Genomic DNA, 25323 nt, shown 5'->3' on the forward strand with positions numbered 1-25323 from the left:
AGGCTACACCTGAGACTGCACGCTACACCTGAGACCACAGGCTACACCTGAGACTGCACGCTACACCTGAGACGGCAGGCTACACCTGAGACTGCACGCTACACCTGAGACCACAGGCTACACCTGAGACTGAAGGCTACACCTGAGACCGTAGGCTACACCTGAGACTGTAGGCTACACCTGAGACCACAGGCTACACCTGAGACCACAGGCTACACCTGCGACTGCATGCTACACCTGAGACTGCACGCTACACCTGAGACCGCAGACTACAACTGAGACTGCACACTATACCTGAGACCACAGGCTACACCTGAGACTGCACGCTACACCTGAGACCGTAGGCTACACCGGAGACTGAAGGCTACACCTGAGACCGCAGGCTACACCTGAGACCGCAGGCTACACCTGAGACTGCACGCTACACCTGAGACCACAGGCTACACCTGAGACTGCACGCTACACCTGAGACGGCAGGCTACACCTGAGACTGCACCCTACACCTGAGACCACAGGCTACACCTGAGACTGAACGCTACACCTGAGACCGTAGGCTACACCTGAGACTGTAGGCTACACCTGAGACCACAGGCTACACCTGAGACCACAGGCTACACCTGCGACTGCATGCTACACCTGAGACTGCACGCTACACCTGAGACCATAGGCTACACCTGAGACTGTAGGCTACACCGAGACTGCACACTGTACCTGAGACTGTAGGCTACACCTGAGACTGTAGGCTACACCTGAGACTGTAGGCTACACCTGAGACCGCAGGCTACACCTGAGACCACAGGCTACACCTGCGACTGCACGCTACACCTGCGACTGCACGCTACACCTGAGACTGCATGCTACACCTGAGACCGCAGGCTACACCTGAGACTGCACGCTACACCTGAGACCACAGGCTACACCTGAGACTGCACGCTACACCTGAGACCGTAGGCTACACCTGACACCACAGGCTACACCTGAGACTGCATGCTACACCTGAGACCACAGGCTACACCTGAGACTGCACGCTACACCTGAGACCGCAGGCTACACCTGAGACTGCACGCTACACCTGAGACTGCAGGCTACACCTGAGACTGCACGCTACACCTGAGACCGCAGGCTACACCTGAGACTGCACGCTACACCTGAGACCGTAGGCTACACCTGAGACCGTAGGCTACACCTGAGACCGTAGGCTACACCTGAGACCACAGGCTACACCTGAGACTGCACGCTACACCTGAGACCGTAGGCTACACCTGAGACTGTAGGCTACACCTGAGACCGTAGGCTACACCTGAGACTGTAGGCTACACCTGAGACTGTAGGCTACTCCTGAGACCACACGCTACACCTGAGACCGTAGGCTACACCTGAGACTGTAGGCTACACCTGAGACTGTAGGCTACACCTGAGACTGTAGGCTACACCTGAGACCACAGGCTACACCTGAGACTGCACGCTACACCTGAGACCGTAGGCTACACTTGAGACTGTAGGCTACACCTGAGACCGTAGGCTACACCTGAGACTGTAGGCTACATCTGAGACCACAGGCTACACCTGAGACTGCACGCTACACCTGAGACCGTAGGCTACACCTGAGACTGTAGGCTACACCTGAGACCGCAGGCTACACCTGAGACCACATGCTACACCTGAGACTGCACACTACACCTGAGACTGTAGGCTACACCTGAGACCGTAGACTACACCTGATACTGCACACTACACCTGAGACTGCACACTACACCTGAGACCGTAGGCTACACCTGAGACTGCACGCTTCACCTGAGACCGTAGGCTACACCTGAGACTGTAGGCTACACCTGAGAACGCAGGCTACACCTGAGACCACACGCTACACCTGCGACTGCACGCTACACCTGAGACCGTAGGCTACACCTGAGACCGTAGGCTACACCTGAGACTGTAGGCTACACCTGAGACTGCACACTACACATGAGACCATAGGCTACACCTGAGACCGCAGACTACACCCGAGACCACAGTGTACACCTGAGACTGCACGCTACACCTGAGACCGTAGGCTACACCTGAGACCACAGGCTACACCTGCGACTGCACGCTACACCTGAGACTGCACGCTACACCTGAGACTGCACGCTACACCTGAGACTGTAGGCTACACCTGAGACTGCACACTACACCTGAGACTGTAGGCTACACCTGAGACCGCAGGCTACACCTGAGACCACAGGCTACACCTGAGACTGCACGCTACACCTGAGACCGTAGGCTACACCTGAGACCGTAGGCTACACCTGAAACTGTAGGCTACACCTGAGACCGCAGGCTACACCTGAGACCACAGGCTACACCTGAGACCGCACGCTACACCTGAGACCACAGGCTACACCTGAGACTGCACGCTACACCTGAGACCGTAGGCTACACCTGAGACTGTAGGCTACACCTGAGACCGTAGGCTACACCTGAGACCACAGGCTAAACCTGTGACTGCACGCTACACCTGAGACTGCACGCTACACCTGAGACCGTAGGCTACACCTGAGACTGTAGGCTACACCTGAGACTGCACACTACACCTGAGACTGTAGGCTACACCTGAGACCGCAGGCTACACCTGAGACCGCAGGCTACACCTGAGACTACAGGCTACACCTGAGACTGCACGCTATACCTGAGACCGTAGGCTACACCTGAGACTGTAGGCTACACCTGAGACTGCACGCTACACCTGAGACCGTAGGCTACACCTGAGACCGTAGGCTACACCTGAGACTGTAGGCTACACCTGAGACCACAGGCTACACCTGAGACTGCATGCTACACCTGAGACCACAGGCCACACCTGAGACTGCACGCTACACCTGAGACCGTAGGCTACACCTGAGACTGTAGGCTACACCGGAGACTGCACACTACACCTGAGACTGTAGGCTACACCTGAGACCGCAGGCTACACCTGAGACCGCAGGCTACACCTGAGACTACAGGCTACACCTGAGACTGCACGCTATACCTGAGACCGTAGGCTACACCTGAGACTGTAGGCTACACCTGAGACTGCACGCTACACCTGAGACCGTAGGCTACACCTGAGACCGTAGGCTACACCTGAGACTGTAGGCTACACCTGAGACCACAGGCTACACCTGTGACTGCATGCTACACCTGAGACTGCACGCTACACCTGAGACCGTAGGCTACACCGGAGACTGCACACTACACCTGAGACTGTAGGCTACACCTGGGACCGCAGACTACACCTGAGACCACAGGCTACACCTGAGACTGCATGCTACACCTGAGACCATAGCCTACACCTGAGACTGTAGGCTACACCTGAGACCACAGGCTACACCTGAGACTGCACGCTACACCTGAGACCGTAGGCTACACCTGAGACTGTAGGCTACATCTGAGACCGTAGGCTACACTGAGACCGTAGGCTACACCTGAGACTGTAGGCTACACCTGAGACCACAGGCTACACCTGAGACTGCACGCTACACCTGAGACCGTAGGCTACACCTGAGACTGTAGGCTACACCTGAGACTGTAGGCTACACCTGAGACCGTAGGCTACACCTGAGACTGTAGGCTACACCTGAAACCACAGGCTACACCTGAGACTGCACGCTACACCTGAGACCGTAGGCTACACCTGAGACTGTAGGCTACACTTGAGACCGTCGGCTACACCTGAGACTGTAGGCTACACCTGAGACCACAGGCTCCACTTGAGACTGCACGCTACACCTGAGACCGTAGGCCACACCTGAGACTGTAGGCTACACCTGAGACCGTAGGCTACACCTGAGACTGTAGACTACATCTGAGACCACAGGCTACGCCTGAGACTGCACGCTACACGTGAGACCGTAGGCTACACCTGAGAGACTGTAGGCTACACCTGAGACTGTAGGCTACATCTGAGACCACAGTCTAAACCTGAGACTGCACGCTACACCTGAGACCGTAGGCTACACCTGAGACTGTAGGCTACACCTGAGACCGGAGGCTACACCTGAGACCACATGCTACACCTGAGACTGCACACTACACCTGAGACTGTAGGCTACACCTGAGACCGCAGGCTACACCTGAGACTGCACGCTACATCTGAGACCGTAGGCTACACCTGAGACCACAGGCTACACCTGAGACTGCACGCTACACCTGAAACCGTAGGCTACACCTGAGACTGTAGGCTACACCTGAGACCGCAGGCTACACCTGAGACTGCACACTACACCTGAGACTGTAGGCTACACCTGAGACCACAGGCTACACCTGAGACTGCACGCTACACCTGAGACCGTAGGCTACACCTGAGACTGTAGGCTACACCTGAGACCGCAGGCTACACCCAAGACTGCACACTACACCTGAGACTGTAGGCTACACCTGAGACCACAGGCTACACCTGAGACTGCATGCTACACCTGAGACTGCAAACTACACCTGAGACTTTAGGCTACACCTGATACTGCACACTACACCAGAGACTGCACACTACACCTGAGACCGTAGGCTACACCTGATACTGCACACTACACCTGAGACTGCACACTACACCTGAGACCGTAGGCTACACCTGATACTGCACACTACACCTGAGACGGCACACTACACCTGAGACCGTAGGCTACACCTGAGACCATAGGATACACCTGAGACTGCACACTACACCTGAGACCGTAGGCTACACCTGATACTGCACACTACACCTGAGACCGTAGGCTACACCTGAGACTGCACACTACACCTGAGACCGTAGGCTACACCTGAGACTGCACACTACACCTGAGACCGTAGGCTACACCTGAGACTGCACACTACACCTGAGATATTAGGCTACACCTGTGACTGCACACTACACCTGAGACTGCACACTATACCCGAGACTGCACACTATGCCTGAGACCGTAGGCTACACCTGATACTGCATGCTACACCTGAGACTGCACACTACACCTGAGACCGTAGGCTACACCTGATACTGCATGCTACACCTGAGACTGCACACTACACCTGAGACCGTAGGCTACACCTGCGACTGCACACTACACCTGAGACCGTAGGCTACACCTGAGACTGCACACTATACCTGAGACTGTAGGCTACACCTGAGACTGCACACTACACCTGAGACTGCACACTACGCCTCAGACCATAGGCTACACCTGATACTGCATGCTACACCTGAGACTGCACACTACACCTGAGACCGTAGGCTACACCTGAGACTGCACACTACACCTGAGACCGTAGGCTACACCTGAGACTGCACACTACACCTGAGACCATAGGCTACACCTGAGACTACACACTACACCTGAGACTGTAGGCTACACCTGAGACTGCACACTACACCTGAGACCGTAGGCTACACCTGAGACTACACACTACACCTGAGACTGTAGGCTACACCTGAGACTGCACACTACACCTGAGACCGTAGGCTACACCTGAGACTACACACTACACCTGAGACTGTAGGCTACACCGGATACTGCACACTATACCCTGGACCGCAGGCTACACCTAAGATTGCATGCTTCTGGCTGCATTACTCAGATGCTTAGGTGGACTCATTTTGGAGACTTAGGGCGGGGGCGCCCCAGTTGCTCCCTGGCTGCATTACTCAGATAATCAGGCATAAGAAGGTGTTAGAGCCAATGCACTGTAAGCAGTGCCCTGGTTGCTCCCTGGCTGCATTGCACTGTAAGCGGTGCCCTGGTTGCTCCCTGGCTGCAGCGCACTGTAAGCGGTGCCCTGGTTGCTCCCTGGCTGCAGCGCACTGTAAGCGGTTCCCTGGTTGCTCCCTGGCTGCAGTGCAGTGTAAGGGGTGCCCTGGTTGCTCCCTGGCTGCATTGCACTGTAAGTGGTGCCCTGGTTGCCTCCTGGCTGCAGCGCACTGTAAGCGGTGCCCTGGTTGCGTCCTGGCTGCAGAGCACTGTAAGTGGTGCCCTGGTTGCGTCCTGGCTGCAGCGCACTGTAAGCGGTGCTCTGGTTGCTCCCTGGCTGCAGCGCACTGTAAGCGGTGCCCTGGTTGCTCCCTGGCTGCAGTGCAGTGTAAGGGGTGCCCTGGTTGCTCCCAGGCTGCATTGCACTGTAAGCGGTGCCCTGGTTGCTCCCTGGCTGCATTGCACTGTAAGCGGTGCCCTGGTTGCTTCCTGGCTGCAGCGCACTGTAAGCGGTGCCCTGGTTGCTCCATGGCTGCATTGCACTGTAAGCGGTGCCCTGGTTGCTCCCTGGCTGCAGCGCACTGTAAACTGTGCCCTGGTTGCTTCCTGGCTGCAGAGTACTGTAAGTGGTGCACTGGTTGCTCCCTGGCTGCAGCGCACTGTAAGCGGTACCCTGGTTGCTCCCTGGCTGCAGCGCACTGTAAGCGGTGCTCTGGTTGCTCCCTGGCTCCAGCGCACTGTAAGCGGTGCCCTGGTTGCTCCCTGGCTGCAGCGCACGGTAAGCGGTGCCCTGGTTGCTCCCTGGCTGCAGTGCACTGTAAGCAGTGCCCTGGTTGCTCCATGGCTGCAGCACACTGTAAGCAGTGCCCTGGTTGCTTCCTGGCTGCAGAGCACTGTAAGCGGTGCCCTGGTTGCTCCCTGGCTGCAGAGCACTGTAAGGGGTGCCCTGGGTGCTCCCTGGCTGCAGCGCACTATAAGCGGTGCCCTGGTTGCTCCCTGGCTGCAAAGCACTGTAAGCCGTGCCCTGGTTGCTCCCTGGCTGCAGCGCACTGTAAGCGGTGCCCTGGTTGCTTCCTGGCTGCAGCACACTGTAAGCGGTGCCCGGGTTGCTCCCTGGCTGCAGCGCACTGTAAGCGGTGCCCTGGTTGCATCCTGGCTGCAGCACAGTGTAAGGGGTGCCCTGGTTGCTCCCTGGCTGCAGCGCACTGTAAGCGGTGCCCTGGTTGCTCCCTGGCTGAGCGCACTGTAAGCGATACCCTGGTTGCTCCCTGGCTGCTGCGCACTGTAAGCGGTGCCCTGGTTGCTCCCTGGCTGCAGCGCACTGTAAGCGGTGCCCTGGTTGCATCCTGGCTGCAGCGCAGTGTAAGGGGTGCCCTGGTTGCATCCTGGCTGCAGCGCAGTGTAAGGGGTGCCCTGGTTGCTCCCTGGCTACAGCGCACTGTAAGCGGTGCCCCAGTTGCTCCCTGGCTGCAGCGCACTGTTAAGCGGTGCCCTGGTTGCTTCCTGGCTGCAGCGCACTGTAAGCGGTGCCCTGGTTGCATCCTGGCTGCAGTGCACTGTAAGCGGTGCCCTGGTTGCATCCTGCCTGCAGCGCAGTGTAAGGGGTGCCCTGGTTGCTCCCTGGCTGCACCGCACTGTAAGCGGTGCCCTGGTTGCTTCCTGGCTGCAGCGCACTGTAAGCGGTGCCCCGGTTGCATCCTGGCTGCAGCGCACTGTAAGCGGTGCCCTGGTGGCATCCTGGCTGCAGCGCAGTGTAAGGGGTGCCCTGGTTGCTTCCTGGCTGCAGTGCACTGTAAGCGGTGCCCTGGTTGCATCCTGGCTGCAGCGCATTGTAAGGGGTGCCCTGGTTGCTCCCTGGTTGCATCCTGCCTGCAGTGCAGTGTAACGGGTGCCCTGGTTGCTCCCTGGCTGCACCACACTGTAAGCGGTGCCCTGGTTGCTTCCTGGCTGCAGCGCACTTTAAGCAGTGCCCCGGTTGCATCCTGGCTGCAGCGCACTGTAAGCGGTGCCCTGGTGGCATCCTGGCTGCAGCGCAGTGTAAGGGGAGACCTGGTTGCGTCCTGGATGCAGTGCACTGTAAGCGGTGCCCTGGTTGCATCCTGGCTGCAGCGCACTGTAAGCGGTGCCCTGGTTGCTCCCTGGCTGCAGCGCACTGTAAGCGGTGCCCTGGTTGCATCCTGGCTGCAGCGCACTGTAAGCAGTGCCGTGGTTGCTTCCTGGCTGCAGCGCACTGTAAGCGGTGCCCTGGTTGCTTCCTGGCTGCAGCGCACTGTAAGCGGTGCCCTGGTTGCTCCTTGGCTGCAGCGCACTGTAAGCGGTGCCCTGGTTGCTTCCTGGCTGCAGCACACTGTAAGCGGTGCCCTGGTTGCATCCTGGCTGCAGCGCACTGTAAGCGGTGCCCTGGTTGCTCCCTGGCTGCAGCGCACTGTAGCGGTGCCCTGGTTGCTCCCTGGCTGCAGCGCACTGTAAGCGGTTCCCTGGTTGCTCCCTGGCTGCAGCGCACTATAAGCGGTGCCCTGGTTGCTTCCTGGCTGCACTGCACTGTAAGCGGTGCCCTGGTTGCATCCTGGCTGCAGCGCATTGTAAGGGGTGCCCTGGTTGCTAACTGGTTGCATCCTGCCTGCAGTGCAGTGTAACGGATGCCCTGGTTGCTCCCTGGCTGCACCACACTGTAAGCGGTGCCCTGGTTGCTTCCTGGCTGCAGCGCACTGTAAGCAGTGCCCCGGTTGCATCCTGGCTGCAGCGCACTGTAAGCGGTGCCCTGGTGGCATCCTGGCTGCAGCGCAGTGTAAGGGGTGCCCTGGTTGCTTCCTGGATGCAGTGCACTGTAAGCGGTGCCCTGGTTGCATCCTGGCTGCAGCGCACTGTAAGCGGTGCCCTGGTTGCTCCCTGGCTGCAGCGCACTGTAAGCGGTGCCCTGGTTGCATCCTGGATGCAGCGCACTGTAAGCGGTGCCGTGGTTGCTTCCTGGCTGCAGCGCACTGTAAGCGGTGCCCTGGTTGCTTCCTGGCTGCAGCGCACTGTAAGCGGTGCCCTGGTTGCTCCTTGGCTGCAGCGCACTGTAAGCGGTGCCCTGGTTGCTTCCTGGCTGCAGCGCACTGTAAGCGGTGCCCTGGTTGCTCCCTGGCTGCAGCGCACTGTAAGCGGTGCCCTGGTTGCATCCTGGCTGCAGCGCACTGTAAGCGGTGCCGTGGTTGCTTTCTGGCTGCAGCGCACTGTAAGCGGTGCCCTGGTTGCTTCCTGGCTGCAGCGCACTGTAAGCGGTGCCCTGGTTGCTCCTTGGCTGCAGCGCACTGTAAGCGGTGCCCTGGTTGCTTCCTGGCTGCAGCGCACTGTAAGCGGTGCCCTGGTTGCATCCTGGCTGCAGCGCACTGTAAGTGGTGCCCTGGTTGCTCCCTGGCTGCAGCGCACTGTAGCGGTGCCCTGGTTGCTCCCTGGCTGCAGCGCACTGTAAGCGGTGCCCTGGTTGCTCCCTGGCTGCAGCGCACTATAAGCGGTGCCCTGGTTGCTTCCTGGCTGCAGTGCACTGTAAGCGGTGCCCTGGTTGCATCCTGGCTGCAGCGCATTGTAAGGGGTGCCCTGGTTGCTCCCTGGTTGCATCCTGCCTGCAGTGCAGTGTAACGGGTGCCCTGGTTGCTCCCTGGCTGCACCACACTGTAAGCGGTGCCCTCGTTGCTTCCTGGCTGCAGCGCACTGTAAGCAGTGCCCCGGTTGCATCCTGGCTGCAGCGCACTGTAAGCGGTGGCCTGGTGGCATCCTGGCTGCAGCGCAGTGTAAGGGGTGCCCTGGTTGCTTCCTGGATGCAGTGCACTGTAAGCGGTGCCCTGGTTGCATCCTGGCTGCAGCGCACTGTAAGCAGTGCCCTGGTTGCTCCCTGGCTGCAGCGCACTGTAAGCGGTGCCCTGGTTGCATCCTGGCTGCAGCGCACTGTAAGCGGTGCCGTGGTTGCTTCCTGGCTGCAGCGCACTGTAAGCGGTGCCCTGGTTGCTCCTTGGCTGCAGCGCACTGTAAGCGGTGCCCTGGTTGCTTCCTGGCTGCAGCGCACTGTAAGCGGTGCCCTGGTTGCTCCCTGGCTGCAGCGCACTGTAAGCGGTGCCCTGGTTGCATCCTGGCTGCAGCGCACTGTAAGCGGTGCCGTGGTTGCTTTCTGGCTGCAGCGCACTGTAAGCGGTGCCCTGGTTGCTTCCTGGCTGCAGCGCACTGTAAGCGGTGCCCTGGTTGCTCCTTGGCTGCAGCGCACTGTAAGCGGTGCCCTGGTTGCTTCCTGGCTGCAGCGCACTGTAAGCGGTGCCCTGGTTGCATCCTGGCTGCAGCGCACTGTAAGTGGTGCCCTGGTTGCTCCCTGGCTGCAGCGCACTGTAGCGGTGCCCTGGTTGCTCCCTGGCTGCAGCGCACTGTAAGCGGTGCCCTGGTTGCTCCCTGGCTGCAGCGCACTATAAGCGGTGCCCTGGTTGCTTCCTGGCTGCAGTGCACTGTAAGCGGTGCCCTGGTTGCATCCTGGCTGCAGCGCATTGTAAGGGGTGCCCTGGTTGCTCCCTGGTTGCATCCTGCCTGCAGTGCAGTGTAACGGGTGCCCTGGTTGCTCCCTGGCTGCACCACACTGTAAGCGGTGCCCTCGTTGCTTCCTGGCTGCAGCGCACTGTAAGCAGTGCCCCGGTTGCATCCTGGCTGCAGCGCACTGTAAGCGGTGGCCTGGTGGCATCCTGGCTGCAGCGCAGTGTAAGGGGTGCCCTGGTTGCTTCCTGGATGCAGTGCACTGTAAGCGGTGCCCTGGTTGCATCCTGGCTGCAGCGCACTGTAAGCAGTGCCCTGGTTGCTCCCTGGCTGCAGCGCACTGTAAGCGGTGCCCTGGTTGCATCCTGGCTGCAGCGCACTGTAAGCGGTGCCGTGGTTGCTTCCTGGCTGCAGCGCACTGTAAGCGGTGCCCTGGTTGCTCCTTGGCTGCAGCGCACTGTAAGCGGTGCCCTGGTTGCTTCCTGGCTGCAGCGCACTGTAAGCGGTGCCCTGGTTGCATCCTGGCTGCAGCGCACTGTAAGCGGTGCCCTGGTTGCTCCCTGGCTGCAGCGCACTGTAGCGGTGCCCTGGTTGCTCCCTGGCTGCAGCGCACTGTAAGCGGTGCCCTGGTTGCTCCCTGGCTGCAGCGCACTATAAGCGGTGCCCTGGTTGCTCTCTGGCTGCAGCGCACTGTAAGTGGTGCTCTGGTTGCTTCCTGGCTGCAGCGCACTGTAAGCGGTGCCCTGGTTGCTCCCTGGCTGTAGCGCACTGTAAGCGGTGCCCTGGTTGCTTCCTGGCTGCAGCGCACTGTAAGCGGTGCCCTGGTTTCTTCCTGGCTGCAGCGCACTGTAAGCGGTGCCCTGGTTGCATCCTGGCTGCAGCGCACTGTAAGCGGTGCCCTGTTTGCATCCTGGCTGCAGCGCAGTGTAAGGGGTGCCCTGGTTGCTTCCTGGCTGCAGCGCACTGTAAGCGGTGCCCTGGTTGCTCCCTGGCTGCAGCGCACTGTAAGCGGTGCCCTGGTTGCTCCCTGGCTGCAGCGCACTGTAAGCGGTGCCCTGGTTGTTTCCTGGCTGCAGCGCACTGTAAGCGGTGCCCTGGTTGCTCCCTGGCTGTAGAGCACTGTAAGCGGTGCCCTGGTTGCTCCATGGCTGCAGCGCACTGTAAGCGGTGCCCCGGTTGCATCCTGGCTGCAGCGCAGTGTAAGGGGTGCCCTGGTTGCTCCCTGGCTGCAGGGCGCTGTAAGCGGTGCCCTGGTTGCTCCCTGGCTGCAGCGCACTGTAAGCGGTGCCCTGGTTGCTCCCTGACTGCAGCACACTGTAAGCGGTGCCCTGGTTGCTCCCAGGCTGCAGAGCACTGTAAGCGGTGCCCTATTTGCTCCCTGGCTGCAGCGCACTGTAAGCGGAGCCCTGGTTGCTTCCTGGCTGCAGCGCAGTGTAAGCGGTGCCCTGGTTGCATCCTGTCTTCAGCGCAGTGTAAGGAGTGCCCTGGTTGCTCCCTGGCTGCAGTGCACTGTAAGCGGTGCCCTGGTTGCTCCCTGGCTGCAGCGCACTGCAAGCGGTGCCCTGGTTGCTCCCTGGCTGCAGCGCACTGTAAGCGGTGCCCTGGTTGCTCCCTGGCTGCAGCGCACTGTAAGCGGTGCCCTGGTTGCTTCCTGGCTGCAGCGCACTGTAAGCTGTGCCCTGGTTGCTCCCTGGCTGCAGCGCCCTGTAAGCGGTGCCCTGGTTGCTTCCTGGCTGCAGCGCACTGTAAGCGGTGCCCTGGTTGTATCCTGGCTGCAGCGCAGTGTAAGGGGTGCCCTGGTTGCTCCCTGGCTGCAGCGCACTGTAAGCGGTGCCCTGGTTGCTCCCTGGCTGCAGCACACTGTAAGCGGTGCCCTGGTTTCTCCCTGGCTGCATTGCACTGTAAGCGGTGCCCTGGTTTCTCCCTGGCTGCATTGCACTGTAAGCGGTGCCCTGGTTGCTCCCTGGCTGCATTGCACTGTAAGCGGTGCCCTGGTTGCTCCCTGGCTGCATTGCACTGTAAGCGGTGCCCTGGTTGCTCCCTGGCTGCAGCGCACTGTAAGCGGTGCCCTGGTTGCTCCCTGGCTGCATTGCACTGTAAGCGGTGCCCTGGTTGCTCCCTGGCTGCAGTGCACTGTAAGCGGTGCCCTGGTTGCTTCCTGGCTGCAGCGCACTGGAAGCAGTGCCCTGGTTGCTCCCTGGCTGCAGCGCACTGTAAGCGGTGCCCTGGTTGCTCCCTGGCTGCACCGCAGTGTAAGGGGTGCCCTGGTTGCTCCCTGGCTGCAGCGCACTGTAAGCAGTGCCCTGGTTGCTTCCTGGCTGCAGAGCACTGTGAGCGGTGCCCTGGTTGCTCCCTGGCTGCAGCGCACTGTAAGGGGTGCCCTGGTTGCTCCCTGGCTGCAGCGCAGTGTAAGCGGTGCCCTGGTTGCTCCCTGGCTGCAGCGCAGTGTAAGCGGTGCCCTGGTTGCGCCCTGGCTGCAGCACACTGTAAGCGGTGCCCTGGTTTCTCCCTGGCTGCATTGCACTGTAAGCGGTGCCCTGGTTGCTCCCTGGCTGCATTGCACTGTAAGCGGTGCCCTGGTTGCTCCCTGGCTGCATTGCACTGTAAGCGGTGCCCTGGTTGCTCCCTGGCTGCATTGCACTGTAAGCGGTGCCCTGGTTGCTCCCTGGCTGCAGCGCACTGTAAGCGGTGCCCTGGTTGCTCCCTGGCTGCATTGCACTGTAAGCGGTGCCCTGGTTGCTCCCTGGCTGCATTGCACTGTAAGCGGTGCCCTGGTTGCTCCCTGGCTGCAGCGCACTGGAAGCAGTGCCCTGGTTGCTCCCTGGCTGCAGTGCACTGGAAGCGGTGCCCTGGTTGCTCCCTGGCTGCACCGCAGTGTAAGGGGTGCCCTGGTTGCTCCCTGGCTGCAGCACACTGTAAGCAGTGCCCTGGTTGCTTCCTGGCTGCAGAGCACTGTGAGCGGTGCCCTGGTTGCTCCCTGGCTGCATTGCACTGTAAGCGGTGCCCTGGTTGCTCCCTGGCTGCATTGCACTGTAAGCGGTGCCCTGGTTGCTCCCTGGCTGCATTGCACTGTAAGCGGTGCCCTGGTTGCTCCCTGGCTGCATTGCACTGTAAGCGGTGCCCTGGTTGCTCCCTGGCTGCAGCGCACTGTAAGCGGTGCCCTGGTTGCTCCCTGGCTGCATTGCACTGTAAGCGGTGCCCTGGTTGCTCCCTGGCTGCAGTGCACTGTAAGGGGTGCCCTGGTTGCTCCCTGGCTGCAGCGCACTGGAAGCAGTGCCCTGGTTGCTCCCTGGCTGCAGCGCACTGTAAGCGGTGCCCTGGTTGCTCCCTGGCTGCACCGCAGTGTAAGGGGTGCCCTGGTTGCTCCCTGGCTGCAGCGCACTGTAAGCAGTGCCCTGGTTGCTTCCTGGCTGCAGCGCACTGTAAGGGGTGCCCTGGTTGCTCCCTGGCTGCAGCGCAGTGTAAGCGGTGCCCTGGTTGCTCCCTGGCTGCAGCGCAGTGTAAGCGGTGCCCTGGTTGCGCCCTGGCTGCAGCACACTGTAAGCGGTGCCCTAGTTTCTCCCTGGCTGCATTGCACTGTAAGCGGTGCCCTGGTTGCTCCCTGGCTGCAGCGCACTGTAAGGGGTGCCCTGGTTGCTCCCTGGCTGCAGCGCAGTGTAAGCGGTGCCCTGGTTGCTCCCTGGCTGCAGCGCAGTGTAAGCGGTGCCCTGGTTGCGCCCTGGCTGCAGCACACTGTAAGCGGTGCCCTGGTTTCTCCCTGGCTGCATTGCACTGTAAGCGGTGCCCTGGTTGCTCCCTGGCTGCATTGCACTGTAAGCGGTGCCCTGGTTGCTCCCTGGCTGCATTGCACTGTAAGCGGTGCCCTGGTTGCTCCCTGGCTGCAGCGCACTGTAAGCGGTGCCCTGGTTGCTCCCTGGCTGCAGTGCACTGTAAGCGGTGCCCTGGTTGCTCCCTGGCTGCAGCGCACTGGAAGCAGTTCCCTGGTTGCTCCCTGGCTGCAGCGCACTGTAAGCGGTGCCCTGGTTGCTCCCTGGCTGCACCGCAGTGTAAGCGGTGCCCTGGTTGCTCCCTGGCTGCAGCACACTGTAAGCAGTACCCTGGTTGCTTCCTGGCTGCAGAGCACTGTGAGCGGTGCCCTGGTTGCTCCCTGGCTGCAGCGCAGTGTATGGGATATCCAGATGCTCCGCCTCCCAGATTTCCAAGCTGGGAATGGGTGCCAGTTGCACAGAACCTGCTGCAGCCCATAATCCATAATTTAAAAGTAAGTATTGATAGAAGGCTTCGAAAAACAGTTCAAAATGGAATTGGTGAGACCAGGTCAACATGTGGCCCCCTCTTGCCTTAGACCCCCATCCCATATCCCTCCACCACACCGCACTGTAGCCCCAAGTTCCTGCCTTGGTGGACACTTCCACGTTAACGGCGGCCATTCATTTCCTGGTTCATGACCCCCTGTGCCACAGATCGAGTCCCTTCCGGTTTCCACCCCTAATTCTCCCCACTGTGCCTGCCCAGGACTCGGGCCTTGGTGAGATGACCCGGAAATCAAAGCTGCTAGAGATTTGAGATCACCTCATTTCTGGGAAGGTATCGCAGTGTTTGCTCATCAGTGAGCATCTGCTGCCCCCTCCTGGCAGAATCGTACACTGCTGGCTTTGTGTTTCTCCCTGAGGCTTGGCCATTGCATTGTAGTGTTTATAATTGGTTATAATTGGTTATTCATAATGCGCTTAATACCCAGAGGTTTCTAGGCGCAGATTTGGTGATCAATCCTGTGTTGCTCCGCGTTGTCTTGCTTCCAAGGCGAGCACGTTGCCCCATAGCTATCCCCCTGGCCCCTATAAGGCTTTATACAGTGAAAACTTTAGGGCGAGAGAAGGCGATAGCAGCGATATTTAAACAAGAGAAAGACAGGTAAAAGAAGAGGCCATGACATGCTTGAAAATGGTCCTTTGGCTTAAGCGCATGAAGCAGGCCAGACAGGCCCCCGAAGTCCATCTATGTGACAGGCCTTCGCTCTGAGCTGCTCCTGGCCATGGAGGTGGGTCAGGGGGAGGTTTAGGAAGTCCAGGAGAGGGGGTTACATCTCGGCCAGGGTTTCTGCACCGAAGCGTGGCATCCAGCAGCCGCATGGGGAATGTTGGGGGCAGCAGTTGGTTAATGACTGTAGAAGCAGCTGGAAGTCTGGGTGGGGTGCCGGGAAAGATTACTCTTGCCAACCTGGCCCGGCATCCTTACTCAAAAGTGCATTGATGTCAACTCACCAAAATGCCAAGGGAAGTGACATCACATGACCATTCATCCTCGCAGCACCACCGGAAGTGATGCCATATGACCCTTTCCCCTGGTCACTGCACAGGAAGTGACGTCACAAGAGCAGTAAAACTGACTGCAATACGTGTCCAATTAATATAATAACAAAAAGGACTAAAGTAGGTCAAAGTCTTTTTCAGTTTGGAGCTACACATTACTACAGCGCTCTTCCAATACGTGGTGGGTGCTGCTATGATATGACAGGAGTGCGTCCAACAAAACCACCATCGCACTGCTTCTTCAAGCCAGTACTACCTCTTATAGTCATTCACTGCAATGTTTTATATATATATATCTCAGCCACGTCCTACTTTGCCAGAGGATGCTGTGCACCGTGTGTCCGGCCTACAACACCCAGGACTTTGCCTACAAGTCTGGAAGCCATCTGGAGCCCTCTGATTGGCTCCCAGAGGGTCATGTGCTGCACAGCCTCCCTTTACAGTCTCCACTGCACGTCCAGCCCTGGCATCTGCTGCCAAGGACCAAAAGCAGCAAAGGGAAACTTCCTGTTTGGGCCGCAAAGGGCCTTGGGTCAGAACCCCTGCTCAAGCCAGGACCTGACTTCTGCGCCCACACACAGGGGTCCTTCCATCCACTGACTGTACGTTCTCTGCGGAGCACCTGGTGCTCTGGGCCTGATAACTGTCTATTGGCTACTCCAGACCCATTCTAACCCAGCTCAGAAGTTACACCCGCAAGATGGCACAACCTTCCAACGCACAGAGCAGCAGAGCTTGAAGAAAGCCATGTGCAGTACCCACGCAGCCTACCTCAGGCCCTGCATCCCTACCAGCCTGCCACAACCATCCTAGCTCTCTGCCACACGGGGCACTCCCGCACCAACGTCACTCAACTTTCCCTCGAAGTCAGGGATGCGCCTGATCAGTCCCACACTCCCCACCACTGCTCACATGGAGGGAAGTGTTCCCATGTGGCCTCCACAATGCTCTCCTCTCTGGGAACATTTCCACCCATGCACTATTCCGTCACCCGCCCAGGCACACATCTTCGGATCAGCCACAACCGCTGCATTGGCATGTCCCCCCCAAAAAGGTTCACCCAACTATAAGTTCCTTCCATACCTTTGACTCCTCGTCTTTCCTCCCTCCCTCTACACCCTCATCAACCCCACACAGGCCCAAAGTAGTGACCACTGCGCAGGGTTCCCAAAACTACAAAGACTGCAAAATGCCACTGCCTGGCCTGTCACCGGGCGCAAGAAGAGACACCCAGCGCCAGGACCAACCTCTGCTTCTCCTTTTATGCCTCAAACTCTGGCCCCCGCATGATCCCCTTCTGAAGGCGATGAAAACCTTCCTTTTCCTCTGAGTCACCTCCGGCAGGACATCTCTTTGGTGATAAACAGTGCAGTGACATGGATGTTTGACACTCGTGTAACACACAAGGTGCAGTGACATGGATGTTTGACACTCGTGTAACACACAAGGTGCAGTGACATGGATGTTTGACACTCGTGTAACACACAAGGTGCAGTGACATGGATGTTTGACACTCGTGTAACACACAAGGTGCAGTGACATGGATGTTTGACACTCGTGTAACACACAAGGTGCAGTGACATGGATGTTTGACACTCGAGCAACACACAAGGTGAAGTGGCATGGATGTTTGACACTTGTGCAACGCTCAAGGTGAAGTGGTATGGATGTTTGACACTGCAGTGACATGGATGTTTGACACTCATGCAACACACAAGGTGCAGTGACATGGATGTTTGACACTTGTGCAACACTCAAGGTGCAGTGACATGGATGTTTGACACACGTGTAACACGCAAGGATGTTTGACACACGTGTAACATGCAAGGTGAAGTGACATGGATGTTTGACACTTGTGCAACGCTCAAGGTGAAGTGGTATGGATGTTTGACACTGCAGTGACATGGATGTTTGACACTCATGCAACACACAAGGTGCAGTGACATGGATGTTTGACACTTGTGCAACACTCAAGGTGCAGTGACATGGATGTTTGACACACGTGTAACACGCAAGGATGTTTGACACACGTGTAACATGCAAGGTGCAGTTACATGGATGTTTTACACTCGTGTAACACGCAAGGTGCAGTTACAGTGACATGGATGTTTGACACTCGAGCAACACACAAGGTGAAGTGGCATGGATGTTTGACACTGCAGTGACATGGATGTTTGACACTCATGCAACACACAAGGTGCAGTAACATGGATGTTTGACACTTGTGCAACACTCAAGGTGCAGTGACATGGATGTTTGACACTCGTGAAACACACAAGGTGCAGTTAGAGTGACATGGATGTTTGGCACTCGTGTAACACGCATGGTGCAGTGACATGGATGTTTGACACTCGTGCAACACGCAAGGTGCAGTGACATGGATGTTTGACACTCGTGTAACACATAAGGTGCCGTAACATGGATGTTTGACACTTGTGCAACACTCAAGGTGCAGTGACATGGATGTTTGACACTCGTGAAACACACAAGGTGCAGTGACATGGATGTTTGACACACGTGTAACACGCAAGGATGTTTGACACGTGTAACATGCAAGGTGCAGTTACATGGATGTTTGACACTCGTGTAACACGCAAGGTGCAGTTACAGTGACATGGATGTTTGACTCTCGTGTAACACGCAAAGTGCAGTGACATGGATGTTTGACACTTGTGTAACACGCAAGGTACAGTTACATGGATATTTGACACTCGTGTAACGCGCAAGGTGCAGTTAGAGTGACATGGATGTTTGGCACTCGTGTAACACGCATGGTGCAGTGACATGGATGTTTGACACTCGTGCAACACGCAAGGTGCAGTGACATGGATGTTTGACACTCGTGTAACACATAAGGTGCCGTGACATGATATGATATGATATGATATGATGATATGATATGGCACTTGTAACGCACCTATACACAAGAGTCTCAAGACGCGAAGAGGCAAGGGAGGACAGACAACAATCCTACTAAGCCAGGTGTCATTCAGATCGTGAAAGTGCATGGGAAGGGGAAAAAGGAGAAGTGCGGGGGCAAAGGGGAGAGGACAGTGCAGTACATGGGATAAGAAAATAAATAAACAATAAGTAAAAGTACGGCCAGCAGGTGGCAAGTGCAAGGGTAAGTGCAGACATCAGGGTTGCCAGGAAGACAGTGCAGGAGTGTGACTGGCAGGGGAGGGGACCTGGGCCCGAGATCAGAGGTTGGCCAGGTAACCAGTGCAGTTTCAGTGTCAGCCAGGAAGTCAGCAGGGGAAAGGAGGAAAAAAAGCACAAGCAAAGAGAAAGGTTTCAAGGTGCTTCCCGAACCAAAGATGATTCTCCTCAAGTTTCAGTGAGGCAGGGAGGCTGTTCTAGAGGGAGGCCCCAGCCGAAGAAAGAGATCTACCCCCAGCTCGTTGCTTGGAGAAGCGGCTGACCCTGAGGTAGTTGGAGGTGGATGAGCGAAGAGCTTTAGAAGGAAGGTATTTAGGAAGAGAGAGTTGAAGGTATTGAGGCCCCAGGCCCTAGAAGGCTTTGTGGACGATGCAGAGGGTTTTGAACTTAATCCTCGCAGCCACTGGGAGCCAGTGCAGAGATTTCAGTCCTGGAGAGATACAATCCCTGGGCTTGAGCCCAATGACAAGTCTTGCAGTCCTGTTCTGGATAAGTTGCAGAGGGCAGAGAGTAGAAGCAGGCAGATTTAGAAAGAGGCTGTTGCAATAGTCCAGCCTAGAGAGAACCAGAGCTCTGGAGACAGTGAGCTTCTGGGGGAAGGAGAAGAAAGGAAGAATACCTCTGAGGAGGTCCAGCTGGTACTGTGACTTCTTAGAGACGTCGGAGATGTGAGGAGAGAAGGAGAGTGTGGAGTCAAAAATGACCCCAAGGTTTTTAGCCTTGCAGATGGGGGCAGGAGGAGGGCCAAGAGAAGCCGGCCAAAGAGTGGCGGGAAAGGAGGGAGCGGGTGTGCCGATAATGGGAATCCCAGTCTTACTGGCATTAAGGCAGAGATCGTTGGCGGCACACCACTCCTGGATGGCGGACAGACAGAGATGAGAGAGGGAGAAGAGGTGGCTGAGGGGAGCCTGAAAACGAGCTGAGTGTCGTCCGCATAGCACTGGAAGTTGGGGCAGAGCACGGCAATGCAGTGGGCCAGAAGTGCCAGTTATTGGTTGAACAGCCAGGGAAAGAGGTTAGACCCCTGGGGAACAGCACAGGTAGGTATAGAGATGGAGGAGAGGAAGGACCCCAGTTGGACCTGAGAGGGTCGATCAGAGAGGAAAAAAGTCAGCCACGTCAGGGCCTGACCGGTGATCCCCAGGTTATCGCGGAGACGGTTGAGCAGGATGGCATGGTTGACCATGTCAAAGGCAAAAAAGAGATCAAGTAAGATGAGGACACAGGGGGTGTTGGAATCAAGGTTGGAGAGCAGGTCTTCATGGATGTTCAGGAGAGCAGTTTCCATGCTTCCGGCAGCTCTGAAACCAGACTGATGGTCATGAAGGCAACCAACAGATTCAGTGTGGAGATTGAGCTGGGAGATGGCCAGTTTCTCCAGGAGCTTGCCCAGGAAAGTAGTGATGGAGATTGGGCGATAGTTAGCCAGGCAGGACGGGTCGGCGGAGGGTTTCTTAAGGAGAGTGTGCACAAGGGAGTGCTTCAGGAGGAAGGAAAGACTCCAGTGGAGAAGGAGTGATTGCAGAAATCAGCCAGGGCAGGAGCCAGGGAGTCGGTGTGGTCCTTGATAGTTTTGGAGGAACAGTGGTGAACCTGTTTCGACAAGACTTTCATAGATCGGACTTATCTAGAAACCTCATCTGCAGAGAACAGGGGGAAGGCAGAGAAGGAGGGAGGAGAGGTGGCTGCAGAATGGCTAGAGGAAGAGCAGGGAGTAGAGGGAGGGAGGTGATAGAAGGAGAGTGAGGTCAGAATGTCCTGGGTTTTAGAGATGAAGTGAGAAGCCAGTGCCGTGCAGAGGGCCTGGGAAGGGACAGAAGAGGCAGAGACTGTGGCAGGGTTGGCCAGTTCCTTGCAGATTTTAAAGAGTTCAGCCGAGTTGTAAGATGCTGCAGAGACGCAGGCTTGGATATGCAATCTCTTCTTAGTGCGGACGGAGAGCCGTATTGCCTTTGCAGCAGGCGCCAGGCCAGTTTGTCAGAGGATGTACATGAAGCACGCCATTTCCTCTCGGCCACCCTACACTTGTGTTTTAGGGTGACAAGGTCTGAGTCATACCAGGAGTTACACTTGGCTTTGGGCTTCAGGCGGATTCTCATGACAGGGGCAAGGATATCAAGAGTGTCAGATATATCAGAGTGGAGAGTGGAGAGGGCTGTGTCAGGGTGAGAGTCAGCCAAAGGAGGAGGGGGGGATGAGAAGGTGGGGGCGAAAGCCTCAACTGACATGCGCTTCATGGGTCGGATGACCGAGAAGGAGGGTGGTAGTGATGAAGGTGGCTTGGCCTTAGGGGTAGGGAGGGTGAGGTGGGAGGATAGGAGAAAGTGATCACTCCAGGAGAGAGGAGTGGAGAGAGGGACAGAGAGTGGAAGGTCTGAGGAGATCAGAACATCAAGATGTGATATGCAGAATGAGTCGGGCCAGAGAATGGCATGGATGTGTGATATGGATGTTTGACACTCGTGTAACACACAAGGTGCAGTGACATGGATGTTTGACACTCATGCAAAACTCAAGGTGCAGTGACATGGATGTTGACACTCGTGCAACACGCAAAGTGCAGTGACAAGTATGTTTGACACTTGTGCAACATTCAAGGTGCAGTGACATGGATGTTGACACTTGTGCATCACGCAAAGTGCAGTGACATGGATGTTTGACACTCATACAACACTCAAGGTGCAGTGACATGGATGTCTGACACTCATGTAACATGCAACGTGCAGTGACATGGATGTTTGACACTCGTGTAACAATCAAGGTGCAGTTACATGGATTTTTTTTGACAGTTGTGTAACACACAAGGTGCAGTGACATTGATATGTGAAACTAGTGTAACACGCAAGGTGCAGTGACATGGATGTTCGACACTCGTGCAACAAGCAAGGTGCAGTGAAATGGATGTTTGACACTTGTGTAGCATGCAAGGTGCAGTGACTTGGATGTTCGACATTCATGCAACACTAAAGGTGCAGTGACATGGATGTTTGACACACGTGTAACACATAAGGATGTTTGACACTTGTGTAACACACAAGGTGCAGTGCCATGGATGTTTGACACTCATGTAACATGCATGGTCCAGTGACATGGATGTTTGACTCTTGTGTAACACGCAAGGTGCAGTGCCATGGATGTTTGACACTCATGTAACACGCATGGTCCAGTGACATGGATGTTTGACACTCATGTAACACGCATGGTCCAGTGACATGGATGTTTGACACTTGTGCAACAGGCAAGGTCCAGTAACATGGATGTTTGACATTCATGTAACACACAAGGTGCAGTGACATGGATGTTTGACACACGTGTAACACATAAGGATGTTTGACACTTGTGTAACACGCAAGGTGCAGTGCCATGGATGTTTGACACTCATGTAACACGCATGGTGCAGTGACATGGATGTTTGACACTCGTGTAACACGCATGGTCCAGTAACATGGATGTTTGACACTCATGTAACACGCATGGTCCAGTGACATGGATGTTTGACACTTGTGCAACAGGCAAGGTCCAGTAACATGGATGTTTGACATTCATGTAACACACAAGGTGCAGTAACATGGATGTTTGACACACGTGTAACACATAAGGATGTTTGACACTTGTGTAACACGCAAGGTGCAGTGCCATGGATGTTTGACATTCATGTAACACACAAGGTGCAGTAACATGGATGTTTGACACACGTGTAACACATAAGGATGTTTGACACTTGTGTAACACGCAAGGTGCAGTGCCATGGATGTTTGACACTCATGTAACACGCATGGTCCAGTAACATGGATGTTTGACACTCATGTAACACGCATGGTGCAGTGACATGGATGTTTGACATTCATGTAACACGCATTTCAGTTCATTGTGTCCATTCTGAGAAGATACATGATCATGTGTGCCCATGCACATTTCCTGATCTGAGGTCCAGGGAGGCAAGCAGGGGGGCTCCTGGTGATCACAGCCTTTGAGGTCCCTCCCCGACATCCTCTTCACCCGCAGGAGATGCAAGTGTGTGTTCAAGTCGTAATGTCTCTCATGAACATGTTTCTGCATCTGTGTATTTTAGGGCGAAAGAGGATTGCCTGGCCAGATCGGTCCACCTGGGAGGCGAGGAACCGAGGGAGGAATGGGACTGCCAGGAGGCCAAGGAGAACCAGGACCCAAGGGACAACCGGTTAGTGACACAATCATGATTCCAGTTCTGAAAGTCTGTGTCAGAAATGGGGCCTCAACAGAGACGAATGATAGTAGCACAGAGTGGTCTAAGGTCACTCCTGGCAGGGCAGTTTAGTAAAATGGGAAGATATTGACTCCATTTAGATTAAGTGGGCTGGACAATAGCTGTGGACTGTTCTGAATTACTACCCAGCAAGCTCATTGGCCCTCGCCGGGAAGTTACCAGCCCGACAAAGACGTTGTCAGGCCAGTCGCAGCTGCGTTCTGGCCAGCATGGAAGGGGTAGAATGGACTACACAAAGTCCTTTCTCCCTTTCCATGGAAATAGATGTGTAGTCCCTTTTCCCCCCTTCCATGGCGGCCATCTTTTTTGCATACTTTTTTTGTCATTTTTTGAATGATCGCCATGGAAAGGGAGAAAGGGCTTCGTTCGGCCCATAACTATGGTCCCCAGAGCATTACCTGACACAGTAATCTCCTCCCCCCCCCCCAGCTCGGGGCTTATTGCTTAAATAAGGACTGGACATGGGGTATTTGGGTGGAGCGGGCTGTGACCTTCTCTTCCTCTGAGTGGAAACAGGAACTTGAGCATAAAGCAAGAAGCAAAGCAGGTGATATGGCGGCCGGGGCAAACGATGACAGAAGAGGGTAAAGGCGGAATTATGAATGAAGGGATTGTGAAAGAAGTGCTTGTTTTGTGAGTAAACCTTGGAAAGCGCCGAGAGATCCTCAAATGCTCTGGTGCCGTCTTCTCGCTCTGGTGCCGTCTTCCTGTTCTGGTGCCATCTTCTCGCTCTGGTGCCATCTTCCCGCTCTGGTGCCATCTTCCAGCTCTGGTGCCATATTCCAACTCTGGTGCCGTCTTCTCACTCTGTTGCAGTCTTCCCGCTCTGGTGCCATCTTCTCGCTCTGGTGCCGTCTTCCTGCTCTGGTGCTGTCTTCCTGCTCTGGTGCCATCTTCCTGTTCTGTTGCCCTCTTCCCGCTCTGGTGCCGTCTTCCTGTTCTGGTGCCATCTTCCCGCTATGGTGCCATCTTTTCGCTCTGGTGCCGTCTTCTCACTCTGTTGCCGTCTTCCCGCTCTGGTGCCGTCTTCCTGTTCTGGTGTCGTCTTCTCGCACTGGTGCCGTCTTCTGACTCTGTTGCCGCCTTCCCGCTCTGGTGCCATCTTCCTGTTCTGGTGCCATCTTCTCGCTCTGGTGCCGTCTTCCCGCTCTGGTGCCATCTTCCTGTTCTGGTGCCATCTTCTCGCTCTGGTGCCGTCTTCTTGCTCTGGTGCCGTCTTCTCGCTCTGGTGCCGTCTTCCTGCTCTGGTGCCATCTTCCTGTTCTGTTGCCGTCTTCCCGCTCTGGTGCCGTCTTCCTGCTCTGGTGCCATCTTCTCGCTCTGGTGCCGTCTTCTCACTCTGTTGCCGTCTTCCCGCTCTGGTGCCGTCTTCCTGTTCTGGTGCCATATTCTCGCTCTGGTGCCGTCTTCTTGCCCTGGTGCCATCTTCTCGCTCTGGTGCCGTCTTATCACTCTGTTGCCGTCTTCCCGCTCTGGTGCCATCTTCCTGTTCTGGTGCCATCTTCTCGCTCTGGTGCCGTCTTCCCGCTCTGGTGCCATCTTCCTGTTCTGGTGCCATCTTCTCGCTCTGGTGCCGTCTTCTTGCTCTGGTGCCGTCTTCTCGCTCTGGTGCCGTCTTCCTGCTCTGGTGCCGTCTTCTCACTCTGTTGCCGTCTTCCCGCTCTGGTGCCGTCTTCTCTCTCTGGTGCCGTCTTCCTGCTCTGGTGCCGTCTTCCCGCTCTGTTGCCGTCTTCCTGCTCTGGTGCCGTCTTGTCACTCTGTTGCCGTCTTCCCGCTCTGGTGCCGTCTTCTCACTCTGTTGCCGTCTTCCCGCTCTGTTGCCGTCTTCTCACTCTGTTGCCGTCTTCCCACTCTGGTGCCGTCTTCCCGCTCTGTTGCCGTCTTCCTGCTCTGGTGCCGTCTTGTCACTCTGTTGCCGTCTTCCCGCTCTGGTGCCGTCTTCCCGCTCTGGTGCCGTCTTCCTGCTCTGGTGCCGTCTTCTCACTCTGTTGCCATCTTCTCGCTCTGGTGCCCTCTTCCTGCTCTAGTGCCGTCTTCTCGCTCTGGTGCCGTCTTCCTGTTCTGGTGCTATCTTCTCGCTCTGGTGCCGTCTTCCTGTTCTGGTGCCATCTTCCCGCTCTGGTGCCGTCTTCCTGTTCTGGTGCCATCTTCTCGCTCTGGTGCCGTCTTCTTGCTCTGGTGCCGTCTTCTTGCTCTGGTGCCGTCTTCCTGCTCTGGTGTCGTCTTCTCACTCTGTTGCCGTCTTTGCGCTCTGGTGCCGTCTTCTCGCTCTGGTGCCGTCTTCCTGCTCTGGTGCCGTCTTCCCGCTCTGGTGGCGTCTTCCTGCTCTGGTGCCATCTTCTCGCTCTGGTGCCGTCTTCTCACTCTGTTGCCGTCTTCCCGCTCTGGTGCCGTCTTCCTGTTCTGGTGCCATATTCTCGCTCTGGTGCCG

The 25323-nt window shown here is 56.7% G+C and overlaps 1 protein-coding gene across 2 annotated transcripts in view; it reads left to right on the forward strand.

Annotated features, from left to right (window-relative positions):
• COL27A1 (collagen type XXVII alpha 1 chain) overlaps positions 1-25323 on the forward strand; it is a 1990256-nt gene that overhangs the window by 1733968 nt on the left and 230965 nt on the right. For both annotated transcript variants that reach the window (XM_069609095.1, XM_069609096.1), the window contains exon 49: positions 22719-22826. In XM_069609095.1, coding sequence (XP_069465196.1) covers positions 22719-22826 — 108 coding nt within the window. The remainder of the gene's footprint in view (positions 1-22718; positions 22827-25323) is intronic.

This window comes from Ambystoma mexicanum, chromosome 8, assembly GCF_040938575.1.
Source record: "Ambystoma mexicanum isolate Mex_15411 chromosome 8, UKY_AmexF1_1, whole genome shotgun sequence".
NCBI classification, from domain to species: domain Eukaryota; kingdom Metazoa; phylum Chordata; class Amphibia; order Caudata; family Ambystomatidae; genus Ambystoma; species Ambystoma mexicanum.